The following is a 19,301-nucleotide window of genomic DNA, read 5'->3' on the forward strand; positions in this document are numbered from 1 at the left end:
GGTCTATACGCCACTCTGAACAATCGTCGCACCTTCCACCGGTCAAGCATCTCTCCCAACGCTTCCGAACGAAACGCCGCCCCATTGTCCATTAGCAGTTCTTCCACAGGACCCCTCTCCAAGAATATCCCATTCAGAATGCGGCCAATCTCATCGGCAATGCCTGTCCTCAGCTCCCTCCAAATGGCCAGCCGGCCCGGCCCGCAGTCCCCATCTCAGGACCAGGTTCACCCCTTTCAGCACCGCATCTAGGTCGGCGACATTGATGTGGTTGAAGTCATCCGCTTTCCGTAGCCAGGCCGCATCCTCCACCTCAGCACCTTCTATCTCCAACACAACCCCTATCGCTATACTGCTAGCATCACACCAAACCATCCCACAATCCGTCTTGGGCACATACCAGTTTCCTCTGACCGGGTCTTCCGCTCTCGTTCTCTCCAGGATTTCTCGCATCATCGCCACCGTCGCCTCTCCTACCTTGTCACTCCAACTCTCCCCCTCTGCTCGTCTCTTGATGTAACTACATGCAATGCGCAACCAACGAGCGATCGGATAGTGTCCGATCAACTTCCCACAAACCGAGAACAACTCTCTCCTGCTGACGCTGGAACTCAGCTCTGGGATCTTGTTTCCTCTCCGGAACACCAGCTCGCCCGATCTGTCTTTTTGTAGCTTCAGCCCCAGCGCAGCTCCCCCCACCATCGACTCAGGCGGCCTCGCAATCAGCTCGAACCTCTCCAGGTGTCTCACTACCTCGGTAGCTGGCACTACAGTCTCGTCAACCAAAATGTCGTCGATGTAGGAACTGGTGGCCTTCCTTATTCTCTCCTCTTTCCTTAGGACGGACTTGAGCACCATCGCCATAATTTTCGGAGCAGAATTCAGCCCAAAACCCAGCCTGGTTAAACAGTACGTCCGGCCCTTGTACCGCACCAGCTGGTATCGCCACAGCTTGTCACTCACACGGAGCTGCAAATATGCCGACTTCAAGTCGACGATCGTCGCTGCCTTGGTTGACTGTCTCCACACACGTAACGTCTCACCGCAAACGTCTGTTGCCTCGCCTCCCGTGTGGCACGATATATGGTCGTTCAGTTCCCTAAAGTCAAGCACCGGTCTGACTTTTCCTTTCGTCGGCTGCACCACCGCCATCAGAGGCAGCACTCCACTCACCACCTCCTCTTTCCACGGGACAAGGACTCCTTCCTTGATCCATCTCTCTACCTCCTCGTCGAACTTGACGTCGGCGTGACCTTTCAATGTATGCTGGTAGCAGCTCACCCTGTTCTTTAGTAGTGGGGGCTCGTCCTTCCATCGCCACTATATCGTCCACCTCCGACCATCAAACGCCGCCTGAAAATCTTTGTCTTCGATGGTGTAAGCAGCGCTGTCCTCGACGGCGCTCTGCTCTCCCTGGTGGTCCCGACTCACGGCGCACGATTCCCCCACGCTTCCGAACGTGACCTCATCTCCTGCAATCCTAACGCCACCAAGACGGTTGATGGCGTCCATCCCCAACACGACATCAACCCCGTCTATCACATAGTCGATCACGATCACCCGTAGCCTCAGCGCCGCGCTCGGTAACGCTATCTCCAGACTGGAGCTGCCCCTGCAACGGATTTCTCTACCGTCGACCGCTCGGACGCTACTCGTCCCATCCCATTTCTTCGCCACCCTTGGCGTCACGAGGGTAATCGTGCAACCCGTGTCCACGAGGGCCTTGAACTTCTTCCCCTCGACCTCGACTCCGACCACGGGCAGCGCCTCCACAAGCGCCTCTACTTGGTTGCGGGGAAAGTTTGAGAGGCAGCAACTTCCCCACGGTCGTTTCCCTGGTCGCAATCACGGGCGATGTGCCCAGTCTTCCTGCATCGATAGCAAACGGGCCCCGATTCGGCGCATTCCCTCGCCATGTGCGGCCCCTGACATTTGAAACACTGGCCCAAGAACGGCCGCTGTCGTTGCTCGGTAGGCTTCCTCACGCCGCTCTCAGGTTGTCGTCTGTCGGAACGTGCCTCTGTCGCCGCCATCGCTATCGGCTTCCTTCCGACGTGCTGTGTCAACACGCAAGCTTGCGCTACTAGCTCGCTGAGCGCCATCTTCCTCCCGCCAGGCAACTGCTGTAATCGGATCCCTACGTCGTCGGGGAATCCATTTACAAACGCCAGCCGCGCCGCTCTGTCCAGGCCTTCTCCCGTAAACCCAGCCAGCGTGGCCAGTCTTCGCACTTCCGCCGCGTATTTATCCACCTGTTCTCCCCCCCCCCATCTAATCGTTCCTAGTTTTACGAAGGCAGCGTACTCGCTCTCCGTATATGCCTCTCTCAGCCTCCGTTCGACGTTCTCTGCACTCAGTCTTTCCTCCTCATCCATTTCTAGGTAGAGGGTCAGGGCGCTCCCTTCCAAGTACAGAGCCATGAGACTCACCACATTGCTTATTCCTTGCAGCTTGGCAACGAGCCTAATTTTTCGTATCCAAGCCATCACATCTCCTTCGCCATTAAAAGGCCTGATCACATCGCTGGCGATCCTAATCTTGGTGGCTGCCATCGCGGCGTATTTCTGCACGTGGTGCCGAAATAGCTTGTGGTGTGTGTGTACGAGTAGATGTAATCGCCTTACCTCGGTTTTCCTTTCCTCGACTGCGAGTCCGTCTTGCGGTATCCGATCCTTGAAGCTTGCCCCGACCCAAGGTACACCAGGTATAGCAGCTGCTTCTCCCAAACCTTCCCAAACCTAGACCGTCGCTTAACACGTCTTGTCCTGACCTCAGCCCCATTCGAAAAAAGGGCACGAACGCCGATCGAGGCTCCCTCTGCCCTGTTTCCCCTTCAGGTCAGCCTCCCCAGACACTGATGTCATACCACAACTACTAAGGACATGTAAAGGCTTGAAAGAAATGAAGCCAGTATTCTCCACTGGATGGATAATGTCAGTGTCTATATGCAACAATGTAAGTAATTTGAGAGAAAAACTGGGGATATCAAGCATCAGATGTAATGTGCATGGTTGAAGGCAGCTGCATCAAGAAGTACCAATCTCTAATTGTGGAAGGAACATGTAGAAGGGGTAGACCCAGGAAGACGGATGAAGTGGTGAGAAAGGATCTTCAGACATTGGGCCTCTCAAAAGGGATGACAAGGGAGCGAGACTTCTGCAATTTGCTGTGCTTGAGAAGACACATCAAGCTAAGGAAAATTGGGGTTGTCCTTCATATGGACATGTCCCCTGTATTCCTCTTCAGCTATGCGATACTAATCTTGTGGATGCTGGTGCCACGTAAAAAGCACCCATGCCAGTCCCATGTAGAAGCACCTGTGCCAGTGCTGTGTTAAAGCATCCAGTCATAGAAACCATACAGACATGGAGCTCAGGCAGCTCTTCAGCTAGTTAACTCATGTCTGAATGGAAAATAGATGTTAAATGATGATGATGATGTACAGAAGTCTGTTGTGTATCATTTTAGATGGATCCACAACCACAATACTAACACCATCTAAACATGACTCTCTTCAGAAGGCTGTAATATCATTTGACAGGAACAGGGTATAAAGAATATATATATGAAACAAGGTTGTAACTTTAAATGTCTTTAATGCCGGCCACAAGTTATATACAAGCTGAATGACAAATGGAAATGGTTGCTGCATGGAGGCCATGATCTTCTCCTGTCTGCTAGCTGGTGTGTGGTGTCAGAAAGCCGACTAGATCACTTCTTTACGGTTTGACGTCTTGGCAAGAAAAGAGGAAGTCATAAGGCCTCATGTCAGAATCTCGCACTCAAGCGCCATCTAGTGAGCTTGTTTCAAACCCACTGTCGAGCGAGGTAACTGCGCCTACAGAGCCCCCTCCTAGACCAGAAGCAATTGATTAAGAGTAGTGTAGGCGGAGTAGGAGAGCACAGAAGAATGAACCATGGCAAAATGGTTGTATGAACAATTAAAAAAAAAAATACAATGCAAGTATGTACAAAGAAGACGTTCAGCAAAGAAAGGTGGCCAATCAAATAGAACAAAGCATATATGTACAATGATACAAAGAGAAAATATGAATGCAGTGTCTAAAACAACATAAGTCTATTCTTTGGAGCAGTTACTGACGAGGCAAAGTTAAGAAATGTAAATAGTCTGTGACAATTTCTTTGGCCAATGAACTGGTCTGCCAGAATGTGTCCTGTAAGGTGAAGAATGCATTTGTATAGTTAGTGTTTAGGTGAGTGGAGGTGGTGCTTGTGGGAGTGGGGATGGCAGTGTTTGTGGAATGATGGGTGTGTCAGCAAGTGGCATAAATGTTTCAGAAAAAGCATTTTTTACTCTGTCGATAGGAACAGTCTCTTTTTTTCCCGTGAATGTCCACAGTGAACAGTTTCGGTGTGCTTCTAATAATGCGATAGAGTCCAGTGTAGGGAGGTGTGAGTGGTCTCTTGATGGCATCATTTCTTACAAACATGTGAGGCCAAGTAGAAATATCTGGAGGTACTGTAGAAGAAATAGAATGGTCACGAGGAAGCATTGGTGGCAGGTCAGCGAAGAATGACCCGAGTTGCATGACATAAGATGTGGGGTCCGCATTCGGTAAGTCGACTGGCGCCAACATTTGTCCAGGAAGTGCTAAGGTGGTGCCATACAGGAGCTCAGTGGAGAAGTAGCCTAAATCCTCCTTGACTGCTGAGTGGCATCCCAGCAGAACAATGAGGAGAAACTTGAACCAACGATGAGGGTCAGGAGCCGTGCAAATAGCAGCTTTGAGCTGATGGTGGAATTGTTCCACCATACCATTCACAGCAGGATGGTGACTTGTGGTATGGATATGCTGAACTCTGAGCAGTCTTGAAAGCTCATGGAACAGACAAGCTTCAAATTGGCGTCCATGATCAGTAGTAATTCTTGAGGGTGCTCTGAAGCAAGATATCCCCCCAGAAATGAGTGCTCTGGCGACTGTTTCCATCTTCAGGCCATCTGGAGAAGTAGTTGATGTTGGTCAATACATAAGTAAATCCGCAACTGACCAACCAGGTTGATGTGTATGTGACGGAACCTGGTGTCCAGTGGCTGGAAGTGCTCTCATATGACAATGCACCTTGGAATGCTGACATGGTAGACAGGCACATGACCATGCAGTAATAAACCGACACATATTCAGCCAGAAAAAGCTGGCTGAGCTAAGCTTGACTGTGGTTGCAATGCCAGGGTGTGACTGAATGCAGTGCTTCAAAAACAGCACAACAGTGACATTCAGGAATGAGGAGTTGTGGTGACCCAGTAGAAACATCGCAGAGAATGGTTCCTTCAGAAAAAGGCAGCAACAGGTGTTCAAACTTGCAGCAGGAAAACTGTGATGAAGAGACGTCCAGAGAGTCCAAGGAGGGTTGGTCAGTAGCCATAGCAACCAAATCAATCGAAGCAGGAGATGACAATACACCAATAGACAGGCAAGATAAGACATTGGCAGGGATGTTGTCAGTGCTAGCGATGTGGTGAGTGTCACTAGTGAACTGTGATATGTAGTCCAAATGCCTTGTTTGTCTGGGCGAGTACCCGTCCATTTTGGCAAAGAGAGCGAACGTTAGTGGTTTGTGGTCAGTGAAAATTGTGAAATCTGTACCTTTGAGAAGATGAGAGAAATGCTTCACCGCCGGGTAAATTGCTAAGAGTTCTTCACCAAACACACTGGCAAGAGAAGGCTAATGGTTGGCTTCAGCTGTTGACAGATTTCTTTAAAACTGTAGCAATAGTTGATGATGACGTGTTGACAGTGAGTGTCAATTTTGCATCTGCAATAGGATGAGTGAAGAAGGATGCTTGAGCAAGGTCAGCTTTGGCAGATTCAAAAGCTTGGATGGCTGTAGTAGATAGCATTATCAGGGTCTCTTTTTCCTGTTGATCTTTCAAGAGCTGGGTCAAGGGAAGCAACTTCTCCATGCAGTCAGGATTCAAACGATAATAAACCAATAAAATTTTTTAGCTGTTTTAAGGAAACAGGAGGAGACAAGCATTTGATGGCTTCTGCTTTAGAGGGAAGTGGACGAATACCATCGGCGTCAATGAGATGCCCCAAGATTTCCAAACTGGTAGAAATGAATTCACACTTTGCCAGGTTGATCTTCACATCATAGGAATGTAGGCACTTGAACAGTTGGGTTGAGTGTTGGGGGTGCTGGTCTGGAGTACCACTGGTGATTAGAAGGTTATTGATGTATGCAAAGACAAAATCTAACCCACGAACGACCTCATCAATGAACCTTTGGAATGTGCTGGCTGCATTACAAAGTCCAAACGGCATAGACAAGAATTCAAACGCTCCAAAAGGCATGATGACAACTGTCTTTTGAATGTCGTTGAGGTTGACAGGGATTTGATGGTACATGTGTACCAAGTCGATTTTAGAGAAAATCTTACAGCCATGTAGGGCAGACGAAAAATCCTGCACATGTGTGTGACTTGATGGGTCAGTTCTCCAATAGCCTGCAAGATTTTAGAGGATTGAGTGTTGTCTGGAGCAGAAGAAGAACAAGCTTGAGAGGAGGACGAAGAAGTGCATTGAGGCAAAGAAAAAGGACACATGTTAGACGATAATAGGAAAACGGAATGCCACGAAGAATAAGCTGGTTGAAAGAAACGCTGTTAGAAATAGCAGTCAAACCCTAGTTGAAAGTAGACATGACAAGCATCTGACTTTTTTTTTTGCAGTAGCAGAGGATGAAAATAGAAGTCCTTGCTAATGGATAAAGAACAAAACATGGCCAACACATGGATAATCTGGATGGCTGAGAGAAAGAAAATCCTACCTGGCACACAGGAAAAATTTGTTGTCCATGTGAATTCTAGAGAATATTCCAGATAATTTTTTTTTCCTTTTTACATGCAAGAAGAATATTCTCCTGGGATGCTGTGTCTCCAAAGGACCAAGTTGTAAATTCAGTTACAACACAAGGAAAAATGATTTGCAGTTTCCTGCTTGAAAATGGCGCCAAAATTTTCTGGTGAAGAAGACAAAATGGTGACAAGAGACATCAGTGGTATGTTCCTATGCGATGAGTGGCAGCCTGGTTGCGTAGATGAAGTCATGAAGGAGAAAAAGGAATGTGTATTCACTGGTCAGAATTTGTCTGGGGTTCACCATTTTAGAAGGAATTGTGGTGTATGCTGCGTCAGGTCACCATTTTAGATGTCTGTTCCACGTCAAGTCACAATTTTAGATGTCTGTGTTCCACATCGAGTCACCATTTTAGATGGATCCACAACCATGATACCAACACCATCTAAACATGACTCTCTTCAGAAGGCTGTAATATCATTTGACAGGAACATGGTATAAGGAATATATATGAAACAAGGCTGTAACTTCAAATATCTTTAATGCTAGCCACACATATAATACAAGCTAAATGACAAATGGGAATGGTTGATGCGTGGAGGCCATGATCTCCTGTGCATTGCCTCCTGTCTGCTAGCTGGCATGTGGTGTCAGAGAGCCGACTAGATCACGTCTTTACAGTTTGACGTCTTGGCGAGAAAAGAGAAAGTCGTAAGGCCTCGTGTCAGAATCTCATGCTCTAGCGCCATCTAGTGAGCTTGTTTTAAACCCTCTGTCAAGGGAGATAACTGTGCCTATATCATCATCATTATCATCACCAGGTTCCATTTTCTGTGTGTGTTATATGTATAGTATAACCACCATCAAGATTATTATCTCACTTTTTACATTCACTTTTGCATGTGTCAGACAGAATTTGTTGAAACATTTTCTATAGAGAAATGACTTTGCTATTATTAGCCTTCACCTGTGTCTAGTATGGTAATATTTTCCAATGGCCAGACTTGTTCTTGCAGAATATTTGAAATGAAGATACTGTTTATATGACAGTGACACTTACTTACAACTATCACATGATGTCATACAAGGAGACATATAGATACATTCACATACACACATATACATATATATACAACAAGCTTCCTTTAGTTTCTGTCTACCAAAATTACTCACAAAACATTGGTTTGTGCAGGGCTATAGTAGAAGGCACTTGCCCAAGTGCCATGCAGTGGTACAGAACCCAAAACCATGCGGTTAGAAAGCAAACTTTTTGACGATATGGCCATATAAGTGTGTGTGTATATTTGTAAATATATAGTGTATGGTAAGAATTTCAATGAGTAGTATAGCACACAATCAGTTAGGAGTGTAAAGATACTATTATAATAAAAACCCTGTGAAATACAGCTGCCTAGGGTTTCCTGACCAAAATATTAATTTATTTTGCTATTTATCAAGCTAGTTAAAAACAACAAAATGGTTTAGTAATTGCATTCAATGCAATCGATGGAGCACAAACATTTAGCAAGACAGAAACAGGGGAGATAATTAACTTCACACTAAATATAACCAATGCTTTATATGATATTTATCAGCATCTGCATCATCATTCTAACATCTATTTCTCCATCTTTGAATGGTCAGATGGAATTTATTGAAGCAGATTTTCTATGGCTGGATGCCCTTTCTGTTACCAACCTTACTTATTTGTAAACAATGTAATATTTCCCCATAGTTAGGCATATTTTTGCAGAATTTTGGAAATGAATGAGATTCACACACACACACACACACACACACACACGCACATCAGATATTCAGCATGTATAATGAAGTATATATATATATATATATATATATATATATATATATATATATATATATATATATATATATATATATATGTATGTATATATATATATATATATATATATATATATATATAGATTCAAGGCTTGAATATGGTACTTATGCGAAGGCACCCGAATATCACATCCCAAAAGGATGGGTGATTAAAATCAAATAATATTCTTCCTCTGCTCTCTCCCACTTGGTTTTAATATGTTGCCACATTTGTAATATGTCTTTTTTTCTACATTTTTTCGTGCAGCTGAAGATTGCTCTTCATATTGCATTTAAGGTAATGCTCACATTACTTAAATAAATTGAAGTAGCATGAAACGTGCGTACTGCAATCACTTTTGAAATCCGTGTTGCTTATTATTTGATTATATATATATATATATAGGTGCAGGAGTGGCTGTGTGGTAAGTAGCTTGCTTACCAACCACATGGTTCCGGGTTCAGTCCCACTGCGTGGCACCTTGGGCAAGTGTCTTCTACTATAGCCTCGGGCCGACCAAAGCCTTGTGAGTGGATTTGGTAGACGGAAACTGGAAGAAGTCCGTCATATATATGTATATAGATGTATGTGTTTGTGTGTCTGTGTTTGTCCCCCCCCCAGCATCGCTTGACAACCGATGCTGGTGTGTTCACGTCCTCGTAATTTAGCGGTTCGGCAAAAAGTGACCAGATAGAATAAGTACTAGGCTTACAAAGAATAAGTCCTGGGGTCGATTTGATTCGACTAAAGGCGGTGCTCCAGCATGGCCGCAGTCAAATGACTGAAACAAGTAAAAGAGTAAAAGAGTAAAAGAATAATATATATATATATATATATATATATATATATATATATATATACATACATGTGTGTATGAAATGTGGAATTGTTACATTACTGCCTTTCTTATGGCGCTTAACAGAACTTAGGAATTACTACAATAAAGAAATAAATAAAATTAAATCATAGATTTCATTTGCCAAGAAGTCACTGCCATGCCATGATGTTTCCTCCCTCTCCTACTTCCACCCTATATGATAACTATTTATACACACATTTGCACTTCATAGAATGTACTACATCCCATGTATTTTTAACTGAGAGATACTCATACACTTCCTCTTTCTTTCTTTTCCCTTCCTACCTCCTCTTCCTTTCTCTCTCTCTCACTCTCTCTCATTCTCTCTCTTTCTTATTCCTTCTCAGTAATTATGGCCACCCTGCCAAACAAGCCCTCAATGTTCTTATATAACCAACCAGTTTTGTATCAACAGCAGTCCACCATGATTACATTTTATTTGACTGCTGAGGACATTCCAGACATTATTGCCATAACTCTGCAAGCGATTAAAGAATTAAATGGTTTCTAACAGAAATATTGAGATGGTTAAATGATACATGTAACAAAAGTGTGATAGTGAGGATGTGGCTCAAGAGTGCGGGTTGTAGCAGAGAGAAAGGGTTACAGTGAAAAAGTATTTGCGTGAGGGGCTTAAAATGAAAGGATATCTGTGTTAGGGTGTTAAAATGTGAGGATGTTACAGTGAGAGGGGTTTAACAGAGGAGTTTACAGCATGAGGATATCGATATGAGGAGTTACAAGTTTGAGGTTGTCATAGTAAAGAGGTTACAATGTGAGCAGGGTTACATTAAGAGTATCAATGTGAAGCATGACTGTACCTATTTCATTCACAAATTACAAGTATCAGAAAAATCTAAGATAAATTTTGATGTAGTTAGATTGCAACCTATAAAGTCTACACAGTAGAAAGTTTATGTATCAATTTTAATTATTTAGTCACGCATTCAGTAAATATCATTTTAATCATACTGCCTACAAATACATTACATATAAAATTAGTCCAGGCATTTCTGCTAGGTCTAGGTTTGTATATGATTTAAATAGTATTATTTTTTCAGTTCACTTTGTAGGCAGGGGAATGAGGGTTATTTCTAAAAGGTGGGAATGAGAGGTATTCTAAAAAATGAGCAACAATTTATGAAACAAGGCAGGGCAATCTTTTATTTTTCTGTATGTAAACAGAATAACAAGATGTATTTATATTCTATAGTCTGTGTATAGTGTAAACTAGCAACATAATATGTGTTAAGTTACACATATAAACATAGATTATTCAAATAAAGGAGTTTATATTATTTGTGTAAGTAGTAAAAAATATATATTGTTTTACATTATAGAGATTTAGAAACTTTTAGAGATGTGAAATAAATCGTTTTTAATGGTGGAATGCGAAGTAGATAAAGCTAAAAATTAAAATCCCTTAGATGGAAAAAGTCGAACTCTGCCCATGGGACTCAAACCCACATTTCAATAAATATAACACATGTTCTACTATTGTACCAAAGCAATCCTTTGAATTTCTCCATCCATTTTAGAAGCTTTGTTCTTATCTGCAAGAACTGTATGCTATTTTTGTTATAAGAATTTTTATATACACACACTTACACACACACACACACACACACACACACACACACACAGAGGGTGCAATGGGTAAATTGTCACCATTTTATATTTCTTTTAATTTCGCGCATGCACAGTGTTTGTTTTTAATTTTGTCAACTACACAGAATAGTAGGGTCTGTTGAGCACCATCTGTGAGAAAAACAGCACCATGACGCAATTCACTCTCCCAGTAATTTGGAAACGACATGCTGTGCTGCTTGGCATTTGCCCCAGAAGCTCCAATATGAACATTTCAGAGTGTTTGGGTGTCAATCTGAGGACAGTGCAACCTGAGGACATGTACTGAGAGTGATAAAAATCAAACATCTAGTCAACATCATGGTGTTTGGAGTGATCACTAGTGATGGTGAACACTGCATCTATTGTCCCCCTTCCTGGCATAAAACCAAATTTCATCTCATCCACATCCATCCCTTTCCGAATTCTCCTCTCCAACATCCTTTCCACTATTTTCATTGCATGCTCCAATGACTTCACTCCTCTATACACCCCACAATTCATTGCATCCCACTTCCTCTTAAAGATTGGTGCCACCACACTTAGTGCCCAATCATCTGGCATTCCTCTTCCATCCAGCATACCCTGGTAGAGCTCCATCATCACAATAATCTCTCCATTTGCAGTTATCATTTCCACACTTATTTCTGATGGACCAGCTGCCTTTCCTGTTTTCATTTCCTTCATTGCCTCCACTACTTCTTCCCGACTAACCCTCTTCACCAGAGCAACTTCCACCCTTTGATCCCATTCATTCACCTCATTCATAATTCCCTCCATATGTTCCTTCCAAACTCTTCCCCTGTCCTTCTCACTAAAATTCAGCCTACCATCACTCCTCTGCATGCATCTTCCTCTCTTAACATCTCTTCCATCATTTTTCATTGATTTACTAAACCTAAACACTCTATCTGGGTTCTCATCCATCCTGCTCAACCTTCCTCATAGATCTCGCAACCAGCCTCTTTGCATGATTCTTCATGTTATTATACCTGGCTTTCGTTTGCTCAGTCCCATTATTACATAAAGCTTTGTGTGCCTCCTTTCTCACTATCGCATTCCGCACCTTGTTCCATCATCACATATCTCCTCGATCTCTCCTACCCATCGTCCTTCCACACACTTCATCACATGCCTTTAGTACCCCTTCTTTAGAAGACTTCTACAAATCCGGTGCATCAGTGCTTACCAACTTCCCAACTCTCTCCTCAAACCTTGCTCTCGTTTCTTCTTCCTACAGTTTCCACACCTTTCTCCTCTCAACAGTTCCCTTTCTCACACACTTTTTAAACTTCCTTCTTATCCAAGTCAGCAACAACCAACCTGTGCTGCAACTCCCCTAGTATTGTCTTCACATCTCTCAGGTACTTTCTGTTTTTCCTGCCAACCAACACAAAATCAATCTCTGTCTCATTCCCCTCTGCACTGAAAGTCACCTTCCTTTTCTCTGTTTTCCTAAACCACGTATTTGCCAAACACAACTCTTTCTCATCACAAAACTCCAACAGCATCCTTCCTTCCAAATTTGTCTCTCCCCACCCATGCCCCAAACCAATTCATCTAGCTTTTATAAGTCCCACTCATTCATCATTTCTTCAAAGAACTGTTCTTTCTCAGCGATCCCTCTTCCACTTTGTGGACCACACCCACAAATCACCCTCATCACTTCTTCCTCAAATGCTAACACTACTGTCATCACTCTGTTACTCTTTCTCCTGACCTCCACCACCTCATAGATTTCTTCCTTCACCAAAATTCCCTTCCCTCCAGTCCCCTGACCACCACAACTTGTACCTTCGTCCCTTGACCCCCACAAATCTTGCACCCTGGTCCCTTCACCTAACCTCCTGCACACAGCACACATCCACCCTCCTCTTTCTCAATTCCTCTCACACCTCAGTTCCCCTTCCATATAGACTGCCCACATTCCAACTTCCCAAGTTTTTCCTCAGGCCGTTGGCCATCATAAGGCAAGTCATGCTTGTGCAACTCAGGATAAGGGATTGCACCTTCCTTTTTCAGGTAGGCAGGTGCAGCCCACCCCAAGCTTTAGGCTGGCTGGTGCCCATTCTCCTTTGCTGTTATCATGAAGCTTTTTCTTAGTTGGATTTTCTACAGGGAGCATGCCCTTGCTTACCCCGCAACCTCAGTTTCTAGACATGAGTGGTCACGAGACCAAGGCCTCTACTATGATTTTTAAGAAATGTGGTGGAAAACTAGCTCTGGAGGGCAGGGATGCTACTCTCTGAGACCCCTTTCAGAGCCCTCCCCTACCTGTATATATATATATATATATATATATATATATATATATATATATATATATATATATATATTAAAGTAATTAAGTTAATGTCCAGTCATAGAGTGACCAGTGGTTTCACATCCATGACGGCTGTAGCCTCATTAGACTCTAAAGCTGAAGACAACTCTTCACTTCTGTTATGGTCATTTGGTCACTTGGTCATTAAAAGAATAAATAGTCTGGTGACAGTGAGGATGGCTTATCTCCCTTAGACCAGTTATTTGTGGGCTGGGAGAGCGGGGACAAGGGATTTTTCCCTTGGGCTGCTTTTGGATCGTAAGAACCCTTCTGGGCTTAGTCAGAGAATGGGGAATCCCACGCTTGCAGCAGGTAGTGCTTGAAATGGATGCAGGGGCTGAAAATTTCCTGGCAAGTATTCAGTGACTCAGCTTTCAGAGAGTCTTTGAGTATCCTTGCTCGCTCAGCTATGCAAAGCTTGTAGTGTATGCTCCCATTGATGTAGGGTCCTGGCCACTCTTAGGCACAACCTAAGGGTCTCATTTAGTTGTGCACCCAATATGTAAAGTATACTAGCAAATTCCCATAAAACATGGGAGGAGGCAGGTTGCTCTTGCAGAGTGTATAATGACTGTCCAATGCGAGACCAAGGGAGTCATCTATGAGGCTGTGTTGATACCCAGGCCTAGTGGTCACAGTAATAGCAGCAACAGATCATCCAGCAACATTGACGGTATCAGAGGCAGTGACAGTGGCAGAAACACCAGCACTGATGCCAATGACCCCAGCACCAGCTACAGCCAGGAATGATCTCCACAACAGCCACAACAGTATTGCTAGACCCATGCATTGTAATTTTAAGAGTACTGATGGCAGCAACAACAACATCTCCAGGCCTGGAGCCAACCAAAAATGCACTAATAATGTGAGTGCAACCAACACCCAAGCCTGGAAATATATGAGATGGCCTTCAAGTGACGCCTGTACACCCACAGGTCCTCCTTCAGGGTTTTGGAAAGATGATTCATCACACCCCCAGCCAGCCAGCCATGTGTGGTGCCTCAAAGATAAACAGATACCATACGATATCAAGTGACCCTGTATAAACAGGAGCATACGCTGCAAGCTTTGCACAGCTGAGCAAGCAAGGATACTCAAAGACTCCCTGAAACCTGAGTCACTGAATACTTGCCAAGAAATTTTCAGCTCCTGCATCCATTTCAAACACTACCTGCTACAAGCATGGGATTCCCCCTTCTCTGGCTAAGCCTGGAAGGGTTCTTACGATCCAAATGTAGTCCAAGGGAAAAATCCCTTGTTCCTCCTCTCCCAGCCCACAAATAACTGGTCTAAGGGAGATATGCCATCCTCATTGTCACCATATTATTTATTCTTTGATGACCAATTGACCAATGACTGTAACAGATTTCTGCCTCTCAGAGGAGGAGAATTGTCTTCAGCTTTAGAGTCTGATGAGTCGTCCATGAGGCTACAGCCTTCATGAATGTGAAACCATGGGTCACTCTATGACTGGACATTAACCTTATTACTTTAATACTTTACTGCTCTACTAGTGGGACCCATGAATATTTCACAGAATTAATAGTAAATCTATTGGGTTATTCCTGAAAACTTTATCCAAAAAAACCTAAAAGTGTAACTTGTGTTGTCTGTATCAAAAGATAGTCACTCATTTGCTATTCTTGAAAGTGAAGGAAATTAGATGATTACTTCATGCACTTTATATATATACTTTATGTACAATTTTATAGACACAGCACATAGAATAAATATTCATTCTTATTTTCCTCATAAACAGAAAAAAAATTACAAAAATTTACATGGTCACAATTTCATATCTAGGAAACAAAAATTCTATACTAAAAAAAATTATTCTACGTGTAAAATATAAGGGCCACAATTTCACAGGGGTAAAAATTTAATGCAACATGGTATACTCTGAAAACCACATTGTTGGTAACTTATAAGCCAAGGCGATGGGTCAGAGCCAATACCTATTTCAATTTGCATACACCTTTCAATCCGATACTTCTTTGCAGATTAGGTTCTGTGTGTAAGTTCTCTCTCTTCTTTTCCTTTGTTTGTCAGTATTGATAACTTCAACTCTCACATCAAATAATTTATGAGCTCTTGAGAATGCAACATATAGATTGACCATGGCCAAATACAGATTCAAGCAAGAATTTGGCACTTTGTCAAATGTCTGCCCTTGTGATTTATTGATAGTCATTGCATATGACAGGTGAACAGGGAACTGGTTTCTGTCTAAAGTTAATGGCAAGTTTGGGATGCACATGTGTTAAGTGATAGGTGATATAAAAACTTATTTCAATTAAAAAAAAATTACTTTCCACTATGCACTCACCATTGCTACCTTCACCACCACCACCACCACCATCTCTCTCTCTCTCTCTCTCTCTCTCTTTAATCTCACCATCAGAACATCACCCTTCTGCTAAAATTATATTCCCAACTCTCCTCTAACTTTTTAAACCATGTAATAAATATTATGTTCCCCCTACCACATGTCATGGACACTTATCTCTCTGTCCTTTCTTTCTCTCACTTTCTACCTCATTCTTCACCTTATCCTCTTTTTCTTTCCCCCTTTTCTTTCTCCCACTTTTTCTCTAATCACATGAGAGCATTACTGACTGGTTAAGTAACATAAAGCAGAATTATTATGAGACTAGCTGACCCTGTGCCGTCAAAAGTGATGGTTGATTGTAGTATTTTATATATTTTATATATAAAGAAGGTACAAAACCAAGTTTTTAGTTTAATAATTCTAATAATTACCAAATTTCTTGTGAAAAATTTATTAACATCCCTTGACTGCTTGTTTCCTTCAAAAGAATTTTAAGGTTTTCCTTCCTTCTTGTACGACTTATGGGCACATAAAACTGGCCATGACTAAATATGGGAGCTGGCAAGTAAATACCAACTTTTTCGAAGTGACGTTTCCTCTCTCCATTACTGAAACCAATCTAAACTCACAACTAAAAGCCACAAAAAGCAGTCTGTGACTTATAGTTGATGTAAAAACTCCCTATTCAAAATTTATTACATAAATTTCTTAATATAAATAAATTAGGCGCATGTATGAACTGTTAAATGTGTATTTAAAATATACTTTTCAACTGCAGTCATTTTATATTCTTGACACACTCAAACAATAATTATTTTCTCTAATGAGTTTGTATATGTTTGTGTAGATGTGTGTGATTGTAATAATTATTTGTAACACAACAGATAAAATATGGATGGTAATTCAAATTAATACACTTCTCAATGTTATCTAGTGGTTGTATTTTGAGATGTGATACCAATCATTGTTACTGAAAAAATGCTGGTTTACACATACATTCACATACTTCCCTTGTACACGCACACACACACACACACACACACATATATTCACACGGATTTGAAACGTTTGATTTTTCTTTTCAGTGTTGAATGTTCTCCATCCCACTTCTGTTGCACACACACACACACACACACACGAACATTCACATACCTCCCCTTTTTTTATATACTCACACGGAGTTGAAACGCTGTTTGATTTTCTTCACCCCTTCCTTGCTTATTCATCTGTTACCCCTGCCTTCCTCATTCATATGTTGTGATGGAGAAAAATGAGTGTAGGAAGGGAGGTTGGCACTGAATGGATGCCTCACAATTCCTTACATAGTCGTGGAAGGAAAATAGTGGGAACAAGAATCTCCGAACAAATAGCAATATTTATTTTCTGTCTGTACAAACATTACATCTCTGGACAATCGGTAGCCAGGTCACCTTGGTGTGGAAGCAGCAGAGTCGGTTCAATCACAATTGTGAAGGCATTCTTCACAGATTAGCCACGTCGTGTGTCGCCATCAGAATTCCAGCCACACGGAGCTGGTCAAGTTGCGTTCGGCTCAGGCGGCAGCAGGGGCAAAGAGAGTGAATGGCTGTGAAGCCTAGCTGCTGCTGATGACTGCACATGTGCATTAGGGGCTTCTGGAAGGCTCTAATCCCTGTGCATGCATGGATAAAAATCCCAAAATGACGTCTGGTACCAGGCATCACTACAAGGCTGCCCCTTGAGTGTGGAAGCACGAAAACAGAAAGATTGTATTGGTACCAGACACAAAAATGGCTACCGATCACCCACAAGATGTGGCACAAAATATGACAACTCAAAAAAAAAAAACATAATAACAATCACTACACTCTCTGAGTGGTTGGCGTTAGGAAGGGCATCCAGCTGTAGAAACTCTGCCAAATCAGACTGGAGCCTGGTGTTGCCATCCGGTTTCACCAGTCCTCAGTCAAATCGTCCAACCCATGCTAGCATGGAAAGCGGACGTTAAACGATGATGATGATGATGATGATGAATATAAATAAGCATGCACAAAAATTTTTTTTTTTACAAAATGTTCAATAACAAAACATTGAAAATGTCCAGTACACAAAGGAACACCTGTCTGTCACAGGAAACACAATAGAGAATGTCAAATGTAAATAGTCTTAGTAAGTTTCTTGGGCCAGTGAACAGTTTAGCCAGTCCTGTTGACATATGGTCTGCTCGAGGCAGGTTGCAACGACAAAGGTGGTGTTGTCAAAGGTGCATGTGTAGGTGATGGTGTTGGCAAAGGTGCATGTGTAGGTTCAAAGGTGGGCATGGCAGAGGTGTCATCGAAAGATGTGGACACCTCAAAATATGTTCTTTTAAGCTGATCTACAGAAGCGGTTTCCGTACTACCATTCATATCGATCGTTAAATCTTTGGGTGTGCAAGAAAGCACACGAAAGGGTTCTTTGTAAGGAGAACACGAAGTCCCCTGACAAAGTCATCCCGAACAAAAACATGCGACCAAGAGTCAATATCTGATGGGACATTACAGGGTGGAGATTGGTCCCGGGAACCCATGGGTGGAAGATTAGAAAAATAAGTGCGAAGTCTGGCAACGTATGACGCCAGATCATGAATCTGTGAAGTGTCTGGCACCAACATCGTACCAGGCAATGCTAGTGTGGTACCATACAGCAGCTCTGCAGAGGAGAAACCCAGGTCTGCCTTGACAACAGTACGATAGCTAAGAAGCACAATTGGCAGAAATTCAGTTCAAGACTGCAGATCTGGAGAGGCACGTAGAGCGGCCTTGAGCTGTCTATGAAACTGTTCGACCATCCCGTTGGAAGCTGGATGGTAACTGGTTGTGCGAATGTGATGCACACCCAGAATTCGTGACAATTAAGGACCATGCGGTCAGGAGATGGCAACGAGGAATGGCTCCTTTAGCACATCGCACGGTTGATACAAAATAAAATTACGAAAGGAGGATAAATGAATATAAGCGCCAGAAGAAAAAGAGAGACACAACTGGTAGAAGGTTTAAAAGGTTTTATTGATATGTCAACATGTATGTCTGTGTGTGTGAGTGCTACATAATAAACACAATAATAGACAGGCCGTCATGTAAACAAAGTGTATGTGTACAAACATAGATGTATGTGTGTTCAAGAAATACAGAGCATAGAAAAGAGTCTATAAGGACGCTGAGAGAAAGTCCAGACACAAGGATGGCAAATACCAGTTCGTAGTCAAGTTACACAGTTGTTGAGGTGCTGTAACAAGAAGTTGTGGCAGCAATGCAGAGCCGAGGAGAGACACATGTCATGTAAGAAGTTGGGGCTTCAATGCTGCTGCCAGTTACTTGGTACAGGAGTCCTCGCAGGTTGTATTTGCTGTTAACCATGGTGAAGCATTTCACAAACAGCGTGGAGAATAGCTGTGTGAGCATTGCTGGTTGGTGTGTACGTAGAGAAGTTGATGTAGATGCTGAGAAGCTGGAGGCAACGAAGATGGAGGTCCTGAATGCTGG

The 19,301-nt window shown here is 42.8% G+C and overlaps 1 protein-coding gene across 1 annotated transcript; it reads right to left on the bottom strand.

Annotated features, from left to right (window-relative positions):
- Positions 1-4,295: 4,295 nt before the first annotated feature.
- Positions 4,296-4,949, bottom strand: LOC106872225 (uncharacterized). Its single transcript, XM_014919134.1, has one exon. It carries the CDS (start codon positions 4,947-4,949, stop codon positions 4,296-4,298), a length of 654 nt encoding a protein of 217 aa, XP_014774620.1.
- Between the last annotated feature and the right edge of the window lie 14,352 nt (positions 4,950-19,301).

The sequence above is a fragment of the Octopus bimaculoides genome, chromosome 5 (assembly GCF_046866305.1).
Source record: "Octopus bimaculoides isolate indiv1 chromosome 5, ASM4686630v1, whole genome shotgun sequence".
Lineage (NCBI taxonomy): Eukaryota > Metazoa > Mollusca > Cephalopoda > Octopoda > Octopodidae > Octopus > Octopus bimaculoides.

Excerpts from the sequence above, each read along its gene's own strand:
- LOC106872225 (XM_014919134.1), bottom strand. The coding sequence starts at position 4,949 with ATGGAAACAGTCGCCAGAGCACTCATTTCTGGGGGGATATCTTGCTTC.